Here is a 17473-nt window from a genome sequence, read left to right as displayed (position 1 = left end):
GGCTTTCCTCATCTATGGCCGCACCCCCCACATTTTCCTTTCCCCCTTCCGCCGCTGCCCGCAGGCGGTTTCCAGTGGCCTCCCCATTTTCCTTTCACCCTCCCGCCGCTGCCCGCCGGCGGGTTCAAGCCACCACACTGGCCTCCTTTCACTCTGCCTCCGCTACCAGCCGGCGGATTCAAACCACCACACTGGCCTCCTTTCACTCTGCCACCACTACCCGCAGGCGGATTCAAACCACCACACTGGCCCTTTACCCATCCGCCGCTACCCGCCGGATTCAAGCCGCCACACTGGCCTTTCCCTCTGCCCCCGATGCCCGCCGGTGGCTTCCATTTCCCGCCAAACTGGCCTTTCTGGCCGCCGCATGCTCAAGGTGTCGACAAAGATTATGTCCATGCGTGAAATTTTTTCTTTTTATTGTATTAATTAATTAATTAATTTTAGGATAGTTGTGGATCTTAATTAATTAGGTGTTTTTGGTTTTTAGTTAGGATTTGGTTTCGAATAAAAATATCTTTGGATTCAGTTATAATTTATTCCAATTATTTTCATATTAAATAATACCATTATATGAATATTTATCCATAAATCTGTTAACTAATCAAACATGATTTGAGCCATTTATTCCAAATATTGCATATTAATACGATTATGTGAATTAATATTTATCCATAAAATCCGTTAACTAATCAAACATTAGTTGAGGCATTTATTCCAATTATTTCATATTAACACAATTATATGAATTAATATTTATCCATAAAATCAGTTAATAAATGATGAAATTTGTAGAAGAATATAAAAAGAAAAAGAGATAAAGATGTGAGAGAAATTTTCTATTATTTTCATTTTACTTCGAATTTGGTTTTAAAAGAAAAGTTACGCAATTTATCCGGGTTTTTATTAAATTTAATTTTAAAAAAAACATTTGAGTTGCACAAATAATGCATGCACGAAGGTGTTTTAAAAATACTTCAAAACGCCGTTGTCAGTAGCGGACCTTGACAAAAGAAGGGTCCGCTTACAAACGCAGCGGACGCTGCTTTTGGCGGCGTCAAAGCAGCGTCCATTGCAGGCAGCGGAGGACGCTGCCACGCGTCATCCACTGCTTGGCTCATGCATCACGGATGCATTAATTTGCATGTCTGTGATGCATTATTGTATCACGGACATGTATTATTTGCATATCCTTGATGCATATTTTTATTATATATACATTCCTTCACTTGGTTTTTTTTTTTCATGCAGAACTTCGTTCCTTCACTGAGTTTTTTTTATACGCCTTCACTTCGTTTCTTCACTTGTTTTTTTGTTTTTTTAATTTCGTTGGTTGCGTAGGTTTTGGAATTATTTTTTCTTTTTCTTTGTTTTGATTGGCTGCGAAGCTTTGACAATTTGAGGTACATAACGTGATGCATGTTTTTTATTATATATATTCTTTCAATTGATTTTGTTTGTTGTTTGCCTTATTATAATCCTTTTTTTTGTGTTGTCTGCGTAGGTTGCGAAAAGATTTGATAAGATTTTTTTTATTTTTTTATTTCGTTGGTTGCGTAGGTTTTGGAATTATTTTTTCTTCTACTTTGTTTGATTGGCTGCGAAGCTTTGCGAATTTCAGGTACGTAACGTGATGCATGTTTTTTATTATATATATTTTTTCAATTGGTTTTTTTTGTTGTTTGCTTTATTGTAATCATTGTTTTTGTGTTGTTTGTGGAGGTTGCGAAAATTTGAGAAGCTTTTGTTTTATTTTTTTTATTTGGTTGGTTGCGTAGCTTTCAGAATTATATTTTCTTCCTCTTTGTTTGATTGGTTGCGAGAATCATTTCAGGTACGTAACTTGATAAGTATATAATAATATTTGAAAATTTTGTATCAGTTGTTTATTATATAATTTTTTTGTTGATTAATGATTGTCGATTTTTATTTTTTTTCAGAATGTCGAGAATAGAAGATCCCAGCGTGTTGTATTTGCAAGAATCACACATATCATCAGTAGTTTCTTCGCAAACGATCGATGAAATTATTCGAGTCAAACGATCGGACAACTTGATTTGGAAATTGTATCTGGAGAATGGCTTCCATAGCCGTGTGAAAGCATATTTACACCATATGGGATTTTTAGGTGTTCTGCAATATGGATTTCGTGTTTATGATAACCATTTGATTACTGTTCTGGTCGAACGATGGAGACGTGAAACTCACACATTTTCATTTTAGATGCGGTGAGGCGACTATCACGTTGCAGGATGTTTCTATTATTTGGGGTTTACCAATTGATGGTGAGCCTGTATCTGGTGTAGATGCTTCGCACAAAGTGGGAGAATGGCAACACATATGTCTCAATTTATTGGGATTTACGCCATTAGCCTCATATTTCAAAGGTGGTCACTTGTCGATGACCGCTTTATACGAAAACTGCATCTCCATACATATTGAAGATAATAGCTCCGAGGTTGATGTTGTAAAATATAGTCGATGTGTAGCATTGATGATTATCGGAGGAATAATGCTACCAAATTATCAAGGAGGATCGGCTAGATTGATATTTTTACAACTGCTTCGGAATATTGATCGAATAAAATCTTACAGCTGGGGAGGTGCAGTTTTAACATTCCTATACCGTGAGTTGTAGAGAGGACATGTTGTTGCTTATGCCTCACGACAACTGAAACCGCATGAAGTTAGATATCCAATTCATGATCTTGAATTGACAGCTATCGTCTTTGCATTAAAGATCTGGCGGCATTATTTGTATGGTGAGAAATTTGAAATCTTTTCTGATCCCAAGAGTTCGAAATATCTGTTTTCAGAATCTGAACTGAACATGAGACAAAGAAGATGGCTCGATTTATTGAAAGATTTCGATTGTGAAATCAAATATTATCCAGAGAAATCAAATGCAGCAGCAGATGCCCTAAGTAGAAAGGTATGTGCTTTATCTTTGTTTACTATAGGTATATCTCATTTGATTGAATATTGCCGTATTTCTGGATTAATATTTGAGACAGATAGAAGACCAATGAGAGTTTGTGCTATCAGTGCTGAGCCAGAACTGTTGATTCGAATCAAAGAAGCACAGAAATCTAATCTGATTGTTCAGAAATCGATTGAAATGATCAGATCAGGACATCAGTCTGAGTATAAGGTTAATGATGATGATATTCTGTATGTGAACAACCGAATTGTTGTTCCCGATCTTTCATATTTGAGACATAATATTTTGAAGGAAGCCCATTGTAGTCGATTTAGTATTCACCCTGGAGGCAGAAAAATGTACAATGATTTGAAAAATCAGTACTGGTAGAAGCAAATGAAGTCTGATGTAACTAAATTTGTATCAAAATGTCTGAACTGCCAACAGGTGAAGGCTGAGAGAAAGAAACCAGGTGGCTTATTACAGAGTCTATCTATTCCTGAATGGAAATGGGATCACATTTCTATGAACTTTGTGACAAAATTTCCACGATCATCCCGAGGATGCAATTCTATTTGGGTGATCATTGACAGGTTGACGAAATCTGCATGTTTTATTCCATAGCGAATGACTTATCGCCATGATCAAATGACAGATTTATATGTTCGAGAAGTGGTACGATTACATGGTGTGCCAAAGTTGATTGTATCTGATCGTGATCCTAGATTTACTTCGCACTTTTGGCATAGCCTACATCAAGCTCTAGGTACGTGTTTACATTTGAGTATTGCTTATCATCCTCAAACCGACAGACAATCTGAACGAACTATTCAGACTCTTGAGGATATGCTTAGAGCTGTAGTACTTGATTTTGGTACTACATGGAAAGATTCAATACCACTTGTAGAGTTTTCATATAATAACAGCTATCAGACGAGTATAGAGATGGCTCCATTTGAAGCATTGTACGGAAAAAAGTGTCGATCGCCATTGTATTGGAATGATGTGTCAGAGGTGCTTGAATTGGGACTAGATATGATCAGACAGATGACTGAGAAGGTAATGTTGATTCAGCATAGAATGAGAACAGTGCAGCATAGACAAGCCAGATATGCGAATGTTTGACGCCGGCCGTTATCTTTTGAACAGGGAGATAGAGTGTTCTTGAAAATTTCACCGTTCAGGGGCACCGTAGGATTTGGCAAGCGAGGAAAGTTATCTCCACGATTTATTGGGCCGTATGAGATACTCAAGAAGATAGGCAATCTTGCTTATCGACTAGCTCTTCCTACATATTTATCTGGTATACACGATGTATTTTATGTCTCGATGCTTCAAAAGTATCAACCTGATGAATCTCATATCTTTCAACCTGATGAAGCTGAATTGGATGAAATTCTTAGCTATTTTGTAAGACCGATTCAGATACTTGATCGGAAGGTAAAACAACTCCGAACAAAGACCATTCCATTGGTGAAGATTCAATGGAGTCGGCATGGAGTTGAAGAGGCGACGTGGGAAGTAGAAGATGACATGAGACAAAGATTTTCCTATCTATTCCACTTATGTGAGTTCTTATTCAGTTTTCTGTTGTTATTTATTCTTATGAGTATTCAGACTGCATATCTATATTGTTTATGAATTCGAGGATGAACTCATGTCTTAGTGGGGAAGAAATGTAAGGCCCGAAATTATTTAATTTAAAACCAGGATTATTTGATTCAATTCGAACTTATTTAATTTTAATCCGAGTATATTAATTTGAGAATATTTATAGTTTCGATTTAAATTCTAATATTCTTAAATTATTTAGGATTAAAATTTAATGTAAAAGAGGGCCGAGGACCGAATTGAAAATACTAAAGAATTGAGGGGCTAAAATTCAATTTGGCTTGAAGTTATCATATTATTATTTGATTTGTTAGCATGTATGCGTGTATTCCATATATGTTGTCAGAAAGTTTTAAGCAGAGAAGCTGAAACCTTCCTATGTCTTTTAATTTTTCGATTTTCAAAACCCCATAATTTTTTAATCGTCCGATTTCGATTCCGAAAATTTTTTTGAAATCCTTGCGACAAGGGCTTTGATTTCGTGTAAGTTTTTATTTATTTTGGCATGGTTTGAAGATGGAAATGTTGCAGAGATCAGATTTTATGCTCTATGTATGTTCTTGAGGTTCATATGCGCGATATATTCGGAACCGGATCAAAGAGTTTATCTTATTTGTATATAATCATGAATTCCAGAATATAGTTGATGATTATAGCTGCTGATATGAGGATATATGATGTTATCTTGCCGCTACATGTTGATTTGAAGTATATGAGATTGATATTGATTTTGATATTTTGTCGGTTACCGATTTTTAGTCGCTACGCTGTCGATTTGTGTTTTGAGATCGTTTTGATAGCCGATGGCTGAGCTGAGACGTTCTTAGAGATGTTGTTGATGTTGTAGTATTTTTATTCTTCAATTTCAGAGCAGTTTTGAAGGCTAACGACTCAAGAACTGGAATTCGAACCGAAGAAGAAGAAGTCGAGGTTGAAGTGATTTTGATTGAAGATATATTGATGATTTTGAATCGATTTTGAAATGATAGAGTTGAATGAAGTTTGATATGAATGTTTTGATGTTATGTTTCAGATTTGAAGCGTTCAAAACCGAGAAAACCAGAAGGTATAAGACGACATCGCGAGTCAGAGATTTGAAACTCAGAATGAAGTTTCTTGAGTTGTCCCGTCAAAATCACATACTTGTTTATTGATTTGATTTGATTTTGATGTTGTCGATCAATCTCAGGTAGTGGATCTTTGAGTTTGAGTCGATATGATTAGATATGATATTATATTGAATTGATTCTATGCCAAGATCTGAGGCGATCTTATTTTCTAGTCTGAGACGACTACGATAGATGGATATTCATGTCAAGATCGATTACGAATCTTGATGGCTACGACGATATATGAATCAATTCTTGATCAATATATGCGTTATTTACTCTATTGTTGAGTCGATTATGATATGAGTCGATATGATTTATTTAACGCTTTATATGTCGATTATACTGAGAATGATTTCTCACCGGAGTTTATCCGGCTGTTGCTTTATTTTGTATGTGTGCATGACAACAGAGGGGGCAAGAGCTAGTCAGAGACATCATTGACAGCTCGGGAAAGAGTTTAGCACGTGAGAACTCGGGTTTTAGTTGACGTTGTGCTTTAGAATACAACAAACTTGTTAAGAGAAGTTTATACTTGAAACACTTCTGATGTCTGGTTGAATATTGTTAGTTTAACGAATTTTGAATTGAATGTTTGATGTAAGAATTGCATTGATATGATGCTAAAGACTTCGTACATATGTTTATATATGTTTTAGATTTAAATTTCATGTTTGGGATCAATTTTGTAGATGATTCATGTCTTGTTCCATGTTTTAACAGCAAAAAATGATTCTGCGGAATTTTTGAATCAGAGTGCCCGCTCGATCGGGTGAATTCGTCGGATCGAGCGCGGCATGTAATTTTCTCAAATAGAGAATTTGAATTTGAGGCCCGCTCGATTGGGTGAGTTCGTGGGATCGAGCGCGGCCAAAAATATTTCAGACCCGAGAGTTTGAACTCCTAGCTCGCTCGATCGGCTGAATTTGCCCGATCGAGCGAGGTGCTGTTTTTTTTTTAAAAAAAAAATAAAATTTAGCTCTTGGTTTGATATTATTTTAAATTCTTGATTAATTGTTTTATTAATCATTAATTACCCTAAGATGAGATTAGCAACCCGAGTTCCCCACATGATTGTAATAAGAATTGTGCAGAACTTGAATCAGTGATATTTGATCTTTGAGATAAGTCCAGTGTGTAGTTGATCTGTGTTCAACTATAATGATTTTCTGGGTGATTACTTGGTTGCAGTTGGTTAGTTCCAGGAGTTTTTATTAGGATGACCTAGATAGTCGGTTGACTTTGGTAAAGCCAATTATGAAACCTTGCTTGGAGTTGTCCCTCTTCTGGACAAAAAAAGGAGTAGATGTAGATGTTGATGTTGATGCTCATGCTGAAGATTCCTCCAGCAACCAATTCTAGTTTAATTAGTTTATGCATTCTGCTTTTCTTAAGTCTATTCTTGCTTGTGTTTAATGTGTTCCTTCCTGTTTTGACCTTAATCAAAGTTTTTTTCTCTCTCTCATGTGTTTCTGAGTGTTGTGTTCTATTCCCTAATATTGTTAATTTTAAGTGTTGTGCAAAGATGTTGTCAACATCTTATCCAACATCGTTGCTTAGATTGAGGGGGAGAAATAGATATTTATATTCAGGGGAGTTTTGATTAAAAGAGAGTTGTTTTTATGTGAACTTCATATGTTTTGTCCAAAAAATCAAAAAAGAGAAATTAAAAGGAATAATTCATTGATTTCTTTTCATGTTTTAAAAAAGATTGACTTTATGTGTTTTTCTTTTTTGGATTGATAGTTAAGATATTTATGATATATATTCCGTTATAAGTGATTGATATATTTTAAATTAGAAATTGATTAAGCGGAATTGACGTACAAGATTTATTTTTGCTAGGAGGTTGATTATTTGAATCGTGCTTAAAAATATTATCTCATAGTTAAGTTTGTATATGTCTTTTAATTTAAAATTTATTTCCTATCTTTGTAGGGTGGACTTCACGTTAAATATGAAAGAGCAGATTGAAGAATAAAAAATGAGATATAGAGAATAACGAATGTGAGAAAGAGCATCGAACAAGAACCGAGATTAAGAGAATTGTGCGTGAAGAGTTCTGAAGCATCGAGTTAAGATCTTGTTCGTTGTTAATTTACTTGATTAGTCGTCAAAGATATCTCCTTACTTTGTTTTTCTTATTCTATTTCATATAGAATTTTGAGGAGATGATTTGTTCTTTATTTTCTCAAATATGTTTGAGAAAATTAATTTTATAATAATTCAATAGTTTAGAGATTGTAAAATTCTTTGATTTGTTTTCTAGTAAAAGTTTTTGTCATTGCTTTAAATATTTGAGTCTATTTATTTGGTTATTAGTTTATTTTATTCAGGTTTTTATAGTTTTTATTAATTTATAGTTTTCCACTGCATGTTATTGAAGGTGGTGTTGAAGGTGTTGTGGACATCTAGTAACAACATCTGAATCTGATTTTATGTGCAATCGATTATTCGGGTTTTATGTTCGTATTGGATCAGATGCACTGTTAAGCATTTGGAAGATCAAAAAACAGCTAACAATTGTGACTGATAAACCAATTTTGTCTTCGAAAACAAAATATGGTGATATCTTTATTATATATGTCCTCTGAACTTATAATGTACCAAGAAAAATTCAAACTATCATGTAAAGTTCTCTACTTGTTTCCTTTGAAGTAAGCCAAGATCCCTACTAGTGGTGCATTGACATAAGTGGTTGGCTCCGTTTGTCCGGGGTCTTTCCGATCATCAGAAAATGAATCGGATAAATCCGGGCCGCCTACCACAGCTCCGATCAATAAATTCGGGTTCGGTGCTTTGCTTTGGTAATATGGTGTGCCAGCTTTGCAAGCAATAGGTTGTGGATGTTTCGTCATTGAAGGTAAAGAAGATCCCCTATGGTGTATATGCTGCGGAAATTTCTGCCCGTACCCGACCATGAGCGACATTTTCAAGGGATTGCTCCCTAATATATAATCCACCTGTGATATTATATATTGTTTCGAATATGAAACAGTACCATTTTTCAATTACTGATCCATTTCCTAGAAATGTAATTAGTGTATATGTACGTAGTAGAGTACGTTGTATTCCGCGGATTATATATATAATATGGTACCTGTGTTTTTGAGAATTGGATGAGCCTGTATGGAGAAATAGTTACATTTTTGCAATGAATTATCCGTTTTGAACTTTGTATATATCCACCATATGTTAGAGTAAGAAATGACAAACTAGTTGTGTGTTGCATGTTGCAACCTCCTGGTTTGTACATAAGTCCACCTGACATAAAAATGAGGCCATGAAAAACAAGTTATTTAACTTCTTCAACATATTGAATCCACTTTTATTGTGTAACCCTTAGCTTTATATATGCACAAAAGAGAAAAATAAAATACCAGGTGAATATTTAAAGCTTTTGATGGGAGATTCGGGCAAGACGTTGCACACGAAGTTATCAGCATTTGCAAGGAAAGGAGTCGTGTTTACCAAGCTCGGGTTATTTAGAACATACTGCAAAAGGCAATCCAAGACAACTATATATGGATTAGAAGTTTTTCGTTAATCATGAAAGTTGATGAAAACTATATACTAATCAATTTGGCTTTTTTAAATAATCAAATCCAGTTTTAATTAATTCGCTTATTTGGTTTACTTCTCAGTTTTAGTCGTTTTTTTTTTGTGTAGGAGTGTTCATGTGACACCAACTAATGCTGATATATCTACCACTTCTGATAAAAAAATAAAAAAAAAAGATTAAAATCCAAATAGTTGCAAATATAAAAGATGTGTATATATGTTGCAATTTTTTTCTGAGGAGCTAGAGAATAATCAATCTCTGCAAGAACTAAAGGATAAATTTAGAAGTAGCCAAAGGAGAGATAGATAGATAGATACCTTAGAAACGAGTACGTTTATACCGGCATGTTTCGCGTCCCAACCGAATTCTAGCATGGCACTCGTCAAGGTTTTGATGTTTTGAGAAACATAGTTCCAATAGTGAGGATTTCCAGTGGCTTTGTGTAGCCAAGCTGCAGCCCACACCAACTCATCTTGATAACCATTGTAATCGCAGTAAAACGGGCACACTCCTCGCCCGATACTTGAATTGTATGATCCTCTAAATTTGTCTGCGAATTCAAATACCTGCAGCATTGTTGCATATATAGAAAAAAAAAAAAAAATTATAAAAAATTCCATAGACACCAAAGTATATATTAGTTGTACGTACCTTAGTGGCCCTTTGCAGGAGCAAATTAGAGTATCCTTTGTCGGAATCTTTGAACACCATGGAAGCCGCCGCCAACGCCGCCGCAATCTCCGCCGACACCTCTGAGCCAGGTGCCTTTTCGCTAACCGCGTAAACCGTACGAGGGGTCTGCATGTCTTCCGGCCTTTGCCAGCAGTTATGATCGGCATTGGGGTCCCCAACCCCGGCGTAAACGACACCGGGTACGGTGGTGCATTTGAGGAAGTAGTCGGTGGACCACCGGACCGCCTCCCTTGCATGGCGGAGGTCGGGACCCATCGACGTGCCGTAATCGATTACACTCCATGCTAGCATTGTAGTAGAGAATGCCATCGGGAAATTGTACTTGACGTTGTCGCCGGCGTCGTAGTAGCCTCCGGTTAAGTCCACCTGCATGCAATGCAATGTATCTAATTAAGAATTCGGACATAAAAGTGTTTTGAATTATGATTAGATCAGTTTTTAGAAACGATTTGGCTTTGTTGGGTCATGTTTATATATATATGGAGTTTTAAAACATATATTGTCTCCATTTTAAATATTAAAAAATGATTAATATAAAAATGGGAAAATTGTGTAAGTTTTCCGGTAAGCAGTCAAAGTTTGGATTTGCTAATTGCTATTACGAGGCACGAGACTCATCCACTCAGTAATTCTTTTTTTTTTTTTTTTTTTTTTTTTTTGTGGAGGGTCTATTATTTTGAAAAAATAATCAATTATATTGTTGAGTAAACAGGTGGAATATAAACTTATTATGCTTATATTTTTTTTTCTAAATGTATCACAAATTTTTTTTTTCTGGACCCAATTTAAATTTTTTATTATCCCTAGTTTTGTTGATAAATTTATTTATAAAATTTATTATTTTTGGGCATCTTGATAAAACAAATTTTTGCAATATAAATATATTTTTCTGAGCCCAATATATATATATATATAATATATAGTATTGTAAATTAGCCCAATATAAAAATTTATCCTCTCACTCATAATGTGATGAACTATTTCAAAATTGACTATTTTTTTAAGCTCAAAATTGACATTCTTGAAGTACTAATTAATTGCCAATAGAAGTAAAATCAATTGATATAGAAAATTACTTGAACAAAATGAATGGATGTTTTTCAAATGCTCGATTATAAAATCTTTTTAACCATTTCCATGATAGTTAAGCAAGGGTAGAACGAATAATCAAAATTTTTCTCCGATCAAATGCATTTCATAAGAAAGATTGAACTAATGGAATATTTTAACATTTCTCAAAGTTGAAGTTGGTTAAAACTTTTCTCCGATCAATCAATATGTCACAAGAAAGATAGAATTGATTAACTATGTTATTATTTGGAAAAGAAATTAATTACTCAACTTGATTATACAAATTGTATTAGTGACTTTTAATTAGTTCCAGAACTGTAAAACAAGAAGTTTTGAATGATCATTTTAGACATGTTTGATCTGATTGTTCAATTATAATAGAAATAGTTAATTGTTTATTTTTTATATTGTTAATGAACTAGAAGAATATGACCTGCTATTTCAAAAAATAAAATGTGAACAACATTATGGTTTATAAGGACCTAATTTTTTAAAAAATATTTGGACGTAGGGCCAAAAAATTGTTAAGATCTACTGCTTCATAAGATATCACTAATATGACAACGAACATCCCCGACATGTTCCGATCTACATTAACACTCTAGTGAAATATAACAAAAAAAAACAAAATTTTGACACCAAGACCTTATTTTGACGAGTTAAAAAACGAAAAATACACTCACGCCCTTGTCACGGCCATCATGAAGAGCCGAATCTTTTCTCCATGATAAACGCTGATTAGAAGGTAACTTCCCTGACCTTTGGCCCTCAAAAAACAACACGCTTTTAGACAAAGCATCACCATAATCATGCAAAATCGCATTTTCAGCCACACTCATTCCTATTAACACTATCAAAATTGTTGACACCAAACTTTCTCCCACCATTGCTAAATTATGTTCTGATAAACACTCTTCTTCAATTTATATGTCGTTTCAGTTTATAGGCGTACCCTTATATATAGCCAACTGATTCGATTGATGTTATATGTTATATAGCAACTAGCATGATTAAGTTATTAATTAATATTTTTTAAAAATATTATGTTGATATTATATATTTCATAGAAAGGAGAAATATTCATAATGAATGGTTTATTTATTGAAAATATGATTAATGGCTTTTATTAATATTTGATCTATATATAATAATAATAAATAATAAGTTTTGCAATATATTTGATGCATATGATCTAGATTTTGAAAATATAGATTTGTAAGATAAATGTAGATTTAAGAATACTTGTAACTTACTAGTATGTACTGTATTTCGTATATAATATGATTAAAAATTGAGGCATTTAATCAAGGTTGAATTAGGATATTCAATTTCTTTTGTGTGGATTTTGGATGATTAGTTCTATATATAGTTTTATTATGCTGCCCAACAACTATGCCCAACTCTGTGCCCACCATGTACAAGTCAACTCACTTATTGTACATGGTAGGCACGGAGTTGGGCATAGTTGTTAGGCAGCATAACAAAACTCTATATATATTTGTACATGGTGGGCACAGAGTTGGGCATAGTTGTTGGGCAGCATAACAAAACTCTATATATATATATATATATATATATATATATATATATATATATATATAAAATTGTCTGTCCGTGATATAGTGGGCCTTTGATATGGACATTTGATATCTCAGTATTCCAGTTTCTTTATGTGTTGATTAGGGATAAATTTTCAGTATATCGTACTAAAAATATCGATATGAAAAAAATTCACATCGGTATCCGTATCGAAATTTCAAAATTTTGGTATCGAAAAAATCCATACTGATAACGAAAAAAATTCGGTATACAGAAAAAATGTCTATATATCAAAAAAAATTTGGTACGGTGTCCCGATAATTCAGTATTTTGGTACGGTATCCCAAATTCTGAGAATCTGCACGTACATTGCCAGATTCGGTCAAAGGTTGCAAGGCCTTGCTCAAACTTGCAGCGCACATGATGTTGAAAATATTGAATGAAAAAGGGTTGAAGATGGAGTTCGCAAGTTTAAAAAAAAATTTGTGCTCGAGCGCACCTGGCAAATGACCAGGTTGTAGCCAACACTTATTGAGCATGTATCTCCTTCGAGATCAGCTAGTGTTATAAGACACTCAGCCCTTGTTAGGACGTTTTGACACTGAGAGTCACTATGACCGACGGGTCTGTCGGACTCTAGTGATCCAGGGACATTTGGTCCACGTCCAGTTAGGACTGAGTGGTTGCATCCAGTGGTTTGAATTCCCAAGATTACAACTCATATCCTAGGCGCCAGTCTGAGTGGATTTCTGATTCGTTGCTCAGATATGATACCCGTTCATTACATTGCATGCATCATATACGTATGTTTACCCGTATTAGCGTACTAAGCATTTTATGTTCACGTCCATTTATTTTATGTTGTCTGGACACTTTTTTTTATGGGGCAGTTGCAGGTAGTTCTCTTAGAGATCTGGGGATTGGGTGGTGACCAAGGCCGAATTGCGGGGTCAGCCACTAGGTTTTACCATGCTGGTATTTAGTTATTTGAGTTTCCGCAGTATATCTCTGATTATGATTTTTATTGTTTAATTCAATGCCTAAGTTTCTGATTAGTAGATAATCACGGAGCGGGTCACTACACCTACATCCCAAATCTCAATGCATGCTCTGATACAAAAAATGTAGTGACCCATCTCGGAATCACTAAGAGTCAAATCTTAAGCATCCAATATAACTTAATAAACGATAATCAAAATTAAACCAGCGAAAACTTAATCAATACAACTAAAAACTAGCGGAAAGAATACAACCGGTCCCAAAAAATATCGATAAATGTATTACAACTCAATCGAAAATAATAGTAAATTCCTAAAAGGACATCTGGTACAGTACAATTCACCCTGCTGCTGCTCAACGACCACTACCACCCGGTCCGTTCAATCTAAGTCTTGCCTCGTGAAATGGGGTGTCCAGAACCAAAACCGAGGACCTGGGCTAACAATGCTTAGTACGAAAGTATGGGTACCGAAAACATATCACGGTAAAGGAAAACTGATCAGTCTATAGGCGCCATGATTTGTAGCACGCTAGGACTTTGCATCAGGAAGTGGCTCCCATACCATAAACCGTGGACATAACCAGATCCAAAACCATGGCATCCATCCACAAAAATATCATGGGGCTGAGCGACCCCTCTAAAGGTACACTACAAGAAAAAAGACAAACGACAACGGATATAATCCGTTGTCGTATGGGTTAAAAAACCGTTGTACTTTTCAGTGTTGTCGAAAGTATATCCTACGACAACGGTTTATATCCGTTGTCTTTGAAGACATACGATAACGGTTCTGCAACAGTTTAAATCTGTTGTCTTTTGGAACTTACGACAACGGTTTTGCAACAGTTTAAATCCGTTGTCTTTTGAGACTTACGACAACAGTTTTAAACCGTTATCTTTGAGCATGTTTTTTAATAATCAGGTTGTTTACAACAGTTTTATTTGAGCAAAGACAACGGTGAAAAACCGTTGTCTTTTTTAAGATGTAAAACAAAAAAAAATTAAAATTTAAAAACACTAATTAAATATTATAATCACTCGAAATTAAAAAAATCAAAAATTAAATTAATATATAATTTTTTAAACATTATAAATTATTCGAAATTAAAAATAATCGAATTCTAATTCAATGAACACTAAAAAATAAATTTATACATTAATTTCGATAAAATTGGAACACCCTTCAACAATCTCTTTTCCTGTAACTCGTTTCTTTTTCAATGTTTTCCTTTCCAACCTGATACAAGTAGAATACAACTGTCAAACAAAGATTAAGAGATATCCAAAACATTAAATGAAAATTACTTTCCACCTAAAGCCAAACAAAGAAAAATGATATATCTTCATGAACAAATATCCAAGATCAAATCCAAAAACCCATTAGGAATTACCCAAGTTCCAAGTCCGAGACTTGTGCAAATCATCTAAATACCCACACCAAGCAATTCGGAAAACAATCTCAACAAATCTATCGAAATTGGAGCATATGTTACTCAGTCGAACAAAAAAGAATAAAATACGGCTACTGATGGAATAATATACTGAATAGAAAGACGGTATTTTCCACCTAAAGCCAAACAAAAAAAAATGATATATCTTCATGAACAAATATCCAAGATCAAATCCAAAAACCCATTAGGAAATTACCCAAGTTCCAAGTCCGAGACTTGTGCAAATCATCTAAATACCCATACCAAGCAATTCAAAAAACAATAAACAACAAGTCTCAAATAACAACTCATGTATCATTAACAAAAACAGAAACTATTAAAAACCTAATATTTAATTGTTTATAACAAAGGAAAAGCGAAATCATATAGCATTTTCCACTCATGCCTGATACAAAAAATAAACTATTATCTAGTAGTCCTACCTCCAAATCTAGTGATGACTCCAAGGCTGATTTCTGAAAGAGTGGGTGCCCGGTGAGCCAACTTGTGGCTAAGGGCTTTGATGACTCTTTGTATAAACAATCTTTTGTTTAATATTATTTACACTTTTATTAAAGGCAATGACTTTATCTTTCTTCATATTGTTATATTGTGATATACTATTGTTGTTTTGATAAAGACCTTGAATATACTATAGTGTATGTAAGATGTGGTAGAACATGGAGATGTCTATCATGAAACACATCTTATAGTCACTGTATATTCTAAACTGTTCCTAGTCGATTGAGCCGTCCGATAATAAGGATAAGGATCGCTCGAGTTTGAGACTAGCATTTGCGATGCAGAGTACCACGTTTCATTGGTAAGGAACATAGAGATGTTCGAAGCATGCAAATGGATATTCATACGATGAATGATCGAAATACCCTATCCGGACTTTCCAAGTGGTTATCACTTATCGAGTGGATATAGTCCGCGGTTTTGGTTGTACACCATTAGTCCTTACTACTTGAAACATCATTGAGACTCTATATGCTAGTACTGTACTTTGACTCGTTTACCGACTCTATTTGGGTCATCAGGTGTCGGGATTGGGTACAGTTACAACACATATAGGAGTCGATGCTTTGTTGTCAAGGATTCACCACATACTTGCGAGTGTGGATATCCTATGCGATCTGAGGAGATATTAGTGTGACGAATCTCTGGCCAGAGTACATGATGTGGTTTAAGAAATGGTTTCTTAGTAGCACATGCGATGTCACTATTTGATCTTCAAGATGTATTGCATAGTTATCGAATCTCGAGCGACTCTCGATATACCAATGGTTGTTGATTCGATCGGGATATATGGATGAAGGGACCGTACTGTACGCTAACCAAAATCTATTGGTTCTTGTAGGCACTATCAGTGATACCTAGGGAATCATGGGGCGATGTTGCTAGACGCTCTTACCATGATTCGATGGGCAAGTCGGAAATTGTTGTTCCGAGTCACAAGGAGTTGTGAGCCCACGGCTAGCTGTATCCCTGAACCATTGAGGGTCACACAGTGTAATGGATTTTTAATCCCCGTTGAGATAGTTAAATTTAAAGAGTTAAATTTAATGAACAAAGAAGTTGGACTTCTTAATTATGAGTAGAGGAGTAAGATTTCCTAAAATGACATAGGGATGGACATTTTTGGAAACCACTGAATTCGGATTCAGAAAAATTTATCTTGACTTTAAAAGGTGCAGAAATGGTTTCTGTGCACATTGGTGAAATCGGTTTATCAATCGGAGTCATGATGAATTTTATATTAATTTCTGAACATGCGGGCTTTGCTTGTCGGGCTTGAACTTATGACTAATGGGCCCTAAGCTGTTAGTGGCCTACATTATAAATAAGTTATTGCAGTACAGAAATTAGACACAACAGGTCACAAAATATTTTTAAAACCCTAGCTGCGTTTTTAATAAGTGGCCGCCCCCTCCCTTCCTCTGCTCGAAAAATCCAGCCTGTGAATTTTGAATTGCAGTCTGGTTTAACGGATCAAATTCGTTAATCTCTTCGTAGAAACTTCTGATAGATTTTCTAGTGCAATCTATCAGAGGGATTAAATATCCGTTCGTGGACCTGATTGAAGAACAGTTCGTCCATCAGTTCCAGGGATATACAACAAGAGCAGAGAAATCTGTTGGTGTCCAAAATCTCGATTCGAGATTAAAGGTAAAAATTTTATAATCGTTATTTAATTTTTACACACACAATTTAATCGTAAGATTGATACCCATTATGGAATCGTTCCATATAAAAATTTTAAACTTCCACTGCACCGGGTATCAATCCTAATTGATCTGATCGCCGCGTTTCTCCAACAGTGGTATCAAAGCCAGGTTGCTCAGATCAAGCGATTAAATTAATCGATTGTACAAAAATTTTTTAAGCTTCGGTTTTTGAAACAAAATAAATATTTAAAAATAAAATTTATTTTTTTTCGGGCAAAAACCCGGGCAGCGATTGGATCGCTGCCCGGGGCAGGGGCAGCGATCGTCGCTGCCCTAGGGGCAGTCGGGCTGCCCGGCCCGAACCCAT

General features: G+C 35.0%; 1 protein-coding gene and 1 long non-coding RNA gene across 2 annotated transcripts; one reads left to right on the top strand and one right to left on the bottom strand.

Moving 5' to 3' along the window:
- Positions 1–4369: 4369 nt before the first annotated feature.
- On the top strand, positions 4370–6112 carry LOC140859790 (uncharacterized). Its single transcript, XR_012143533.1, has 4 exons — positions 4370–4487; positions 5401–5461; positions 5565–5720; positions 6053–6112. It is a non-coding gene; the product is annotated as an uncharacterized lncRNA (long non-coding RNA).
- A 2167-nt stretch (positions 6113–8279) lies between these two features.
- LOC140866115 (endoglucanase 8-like) lies at positions 8280–11853 on the bottom strand. Its single transcript, XM_073271013.1, has 6 exons — positions 11650–11853; positions 9854–10261; positions 9520–9768; positions 9021–9135; positions 8741–8904; positions 8280–8603 (listed from the first exon to the last, which is right to left on the bottom strand). The coding sequence occupies exons 1-6, from the start codon at positions 11851–11853 to the stop codon at positions 8280–8282; spliced, it is 1464 nt and encodes a 487-aa protein (XP_073127114.1).
- Between the last annotated feature and the right edge of the window lie 5620 nt (positions 11854–17473).

The sequence above is a fragment of the Henckelia pumila genome, chromosome 4, assembly GCF_033568475.1.
Source record: "Henckelia pumila isolate YLH828 chromosome 4, ASM3356847v2, whole genome shotgun sequence".
Taxonomy (NCBI): Eukaryota; Viridiplantae; Streptophyta; class Magnoliopsida; order Lamiales; family Gesneriaceae; genus Henckelia; species Henckelia pumila.
This window is presented reverse-complemented; position numbering and strand designations above follow the sequence as displayed.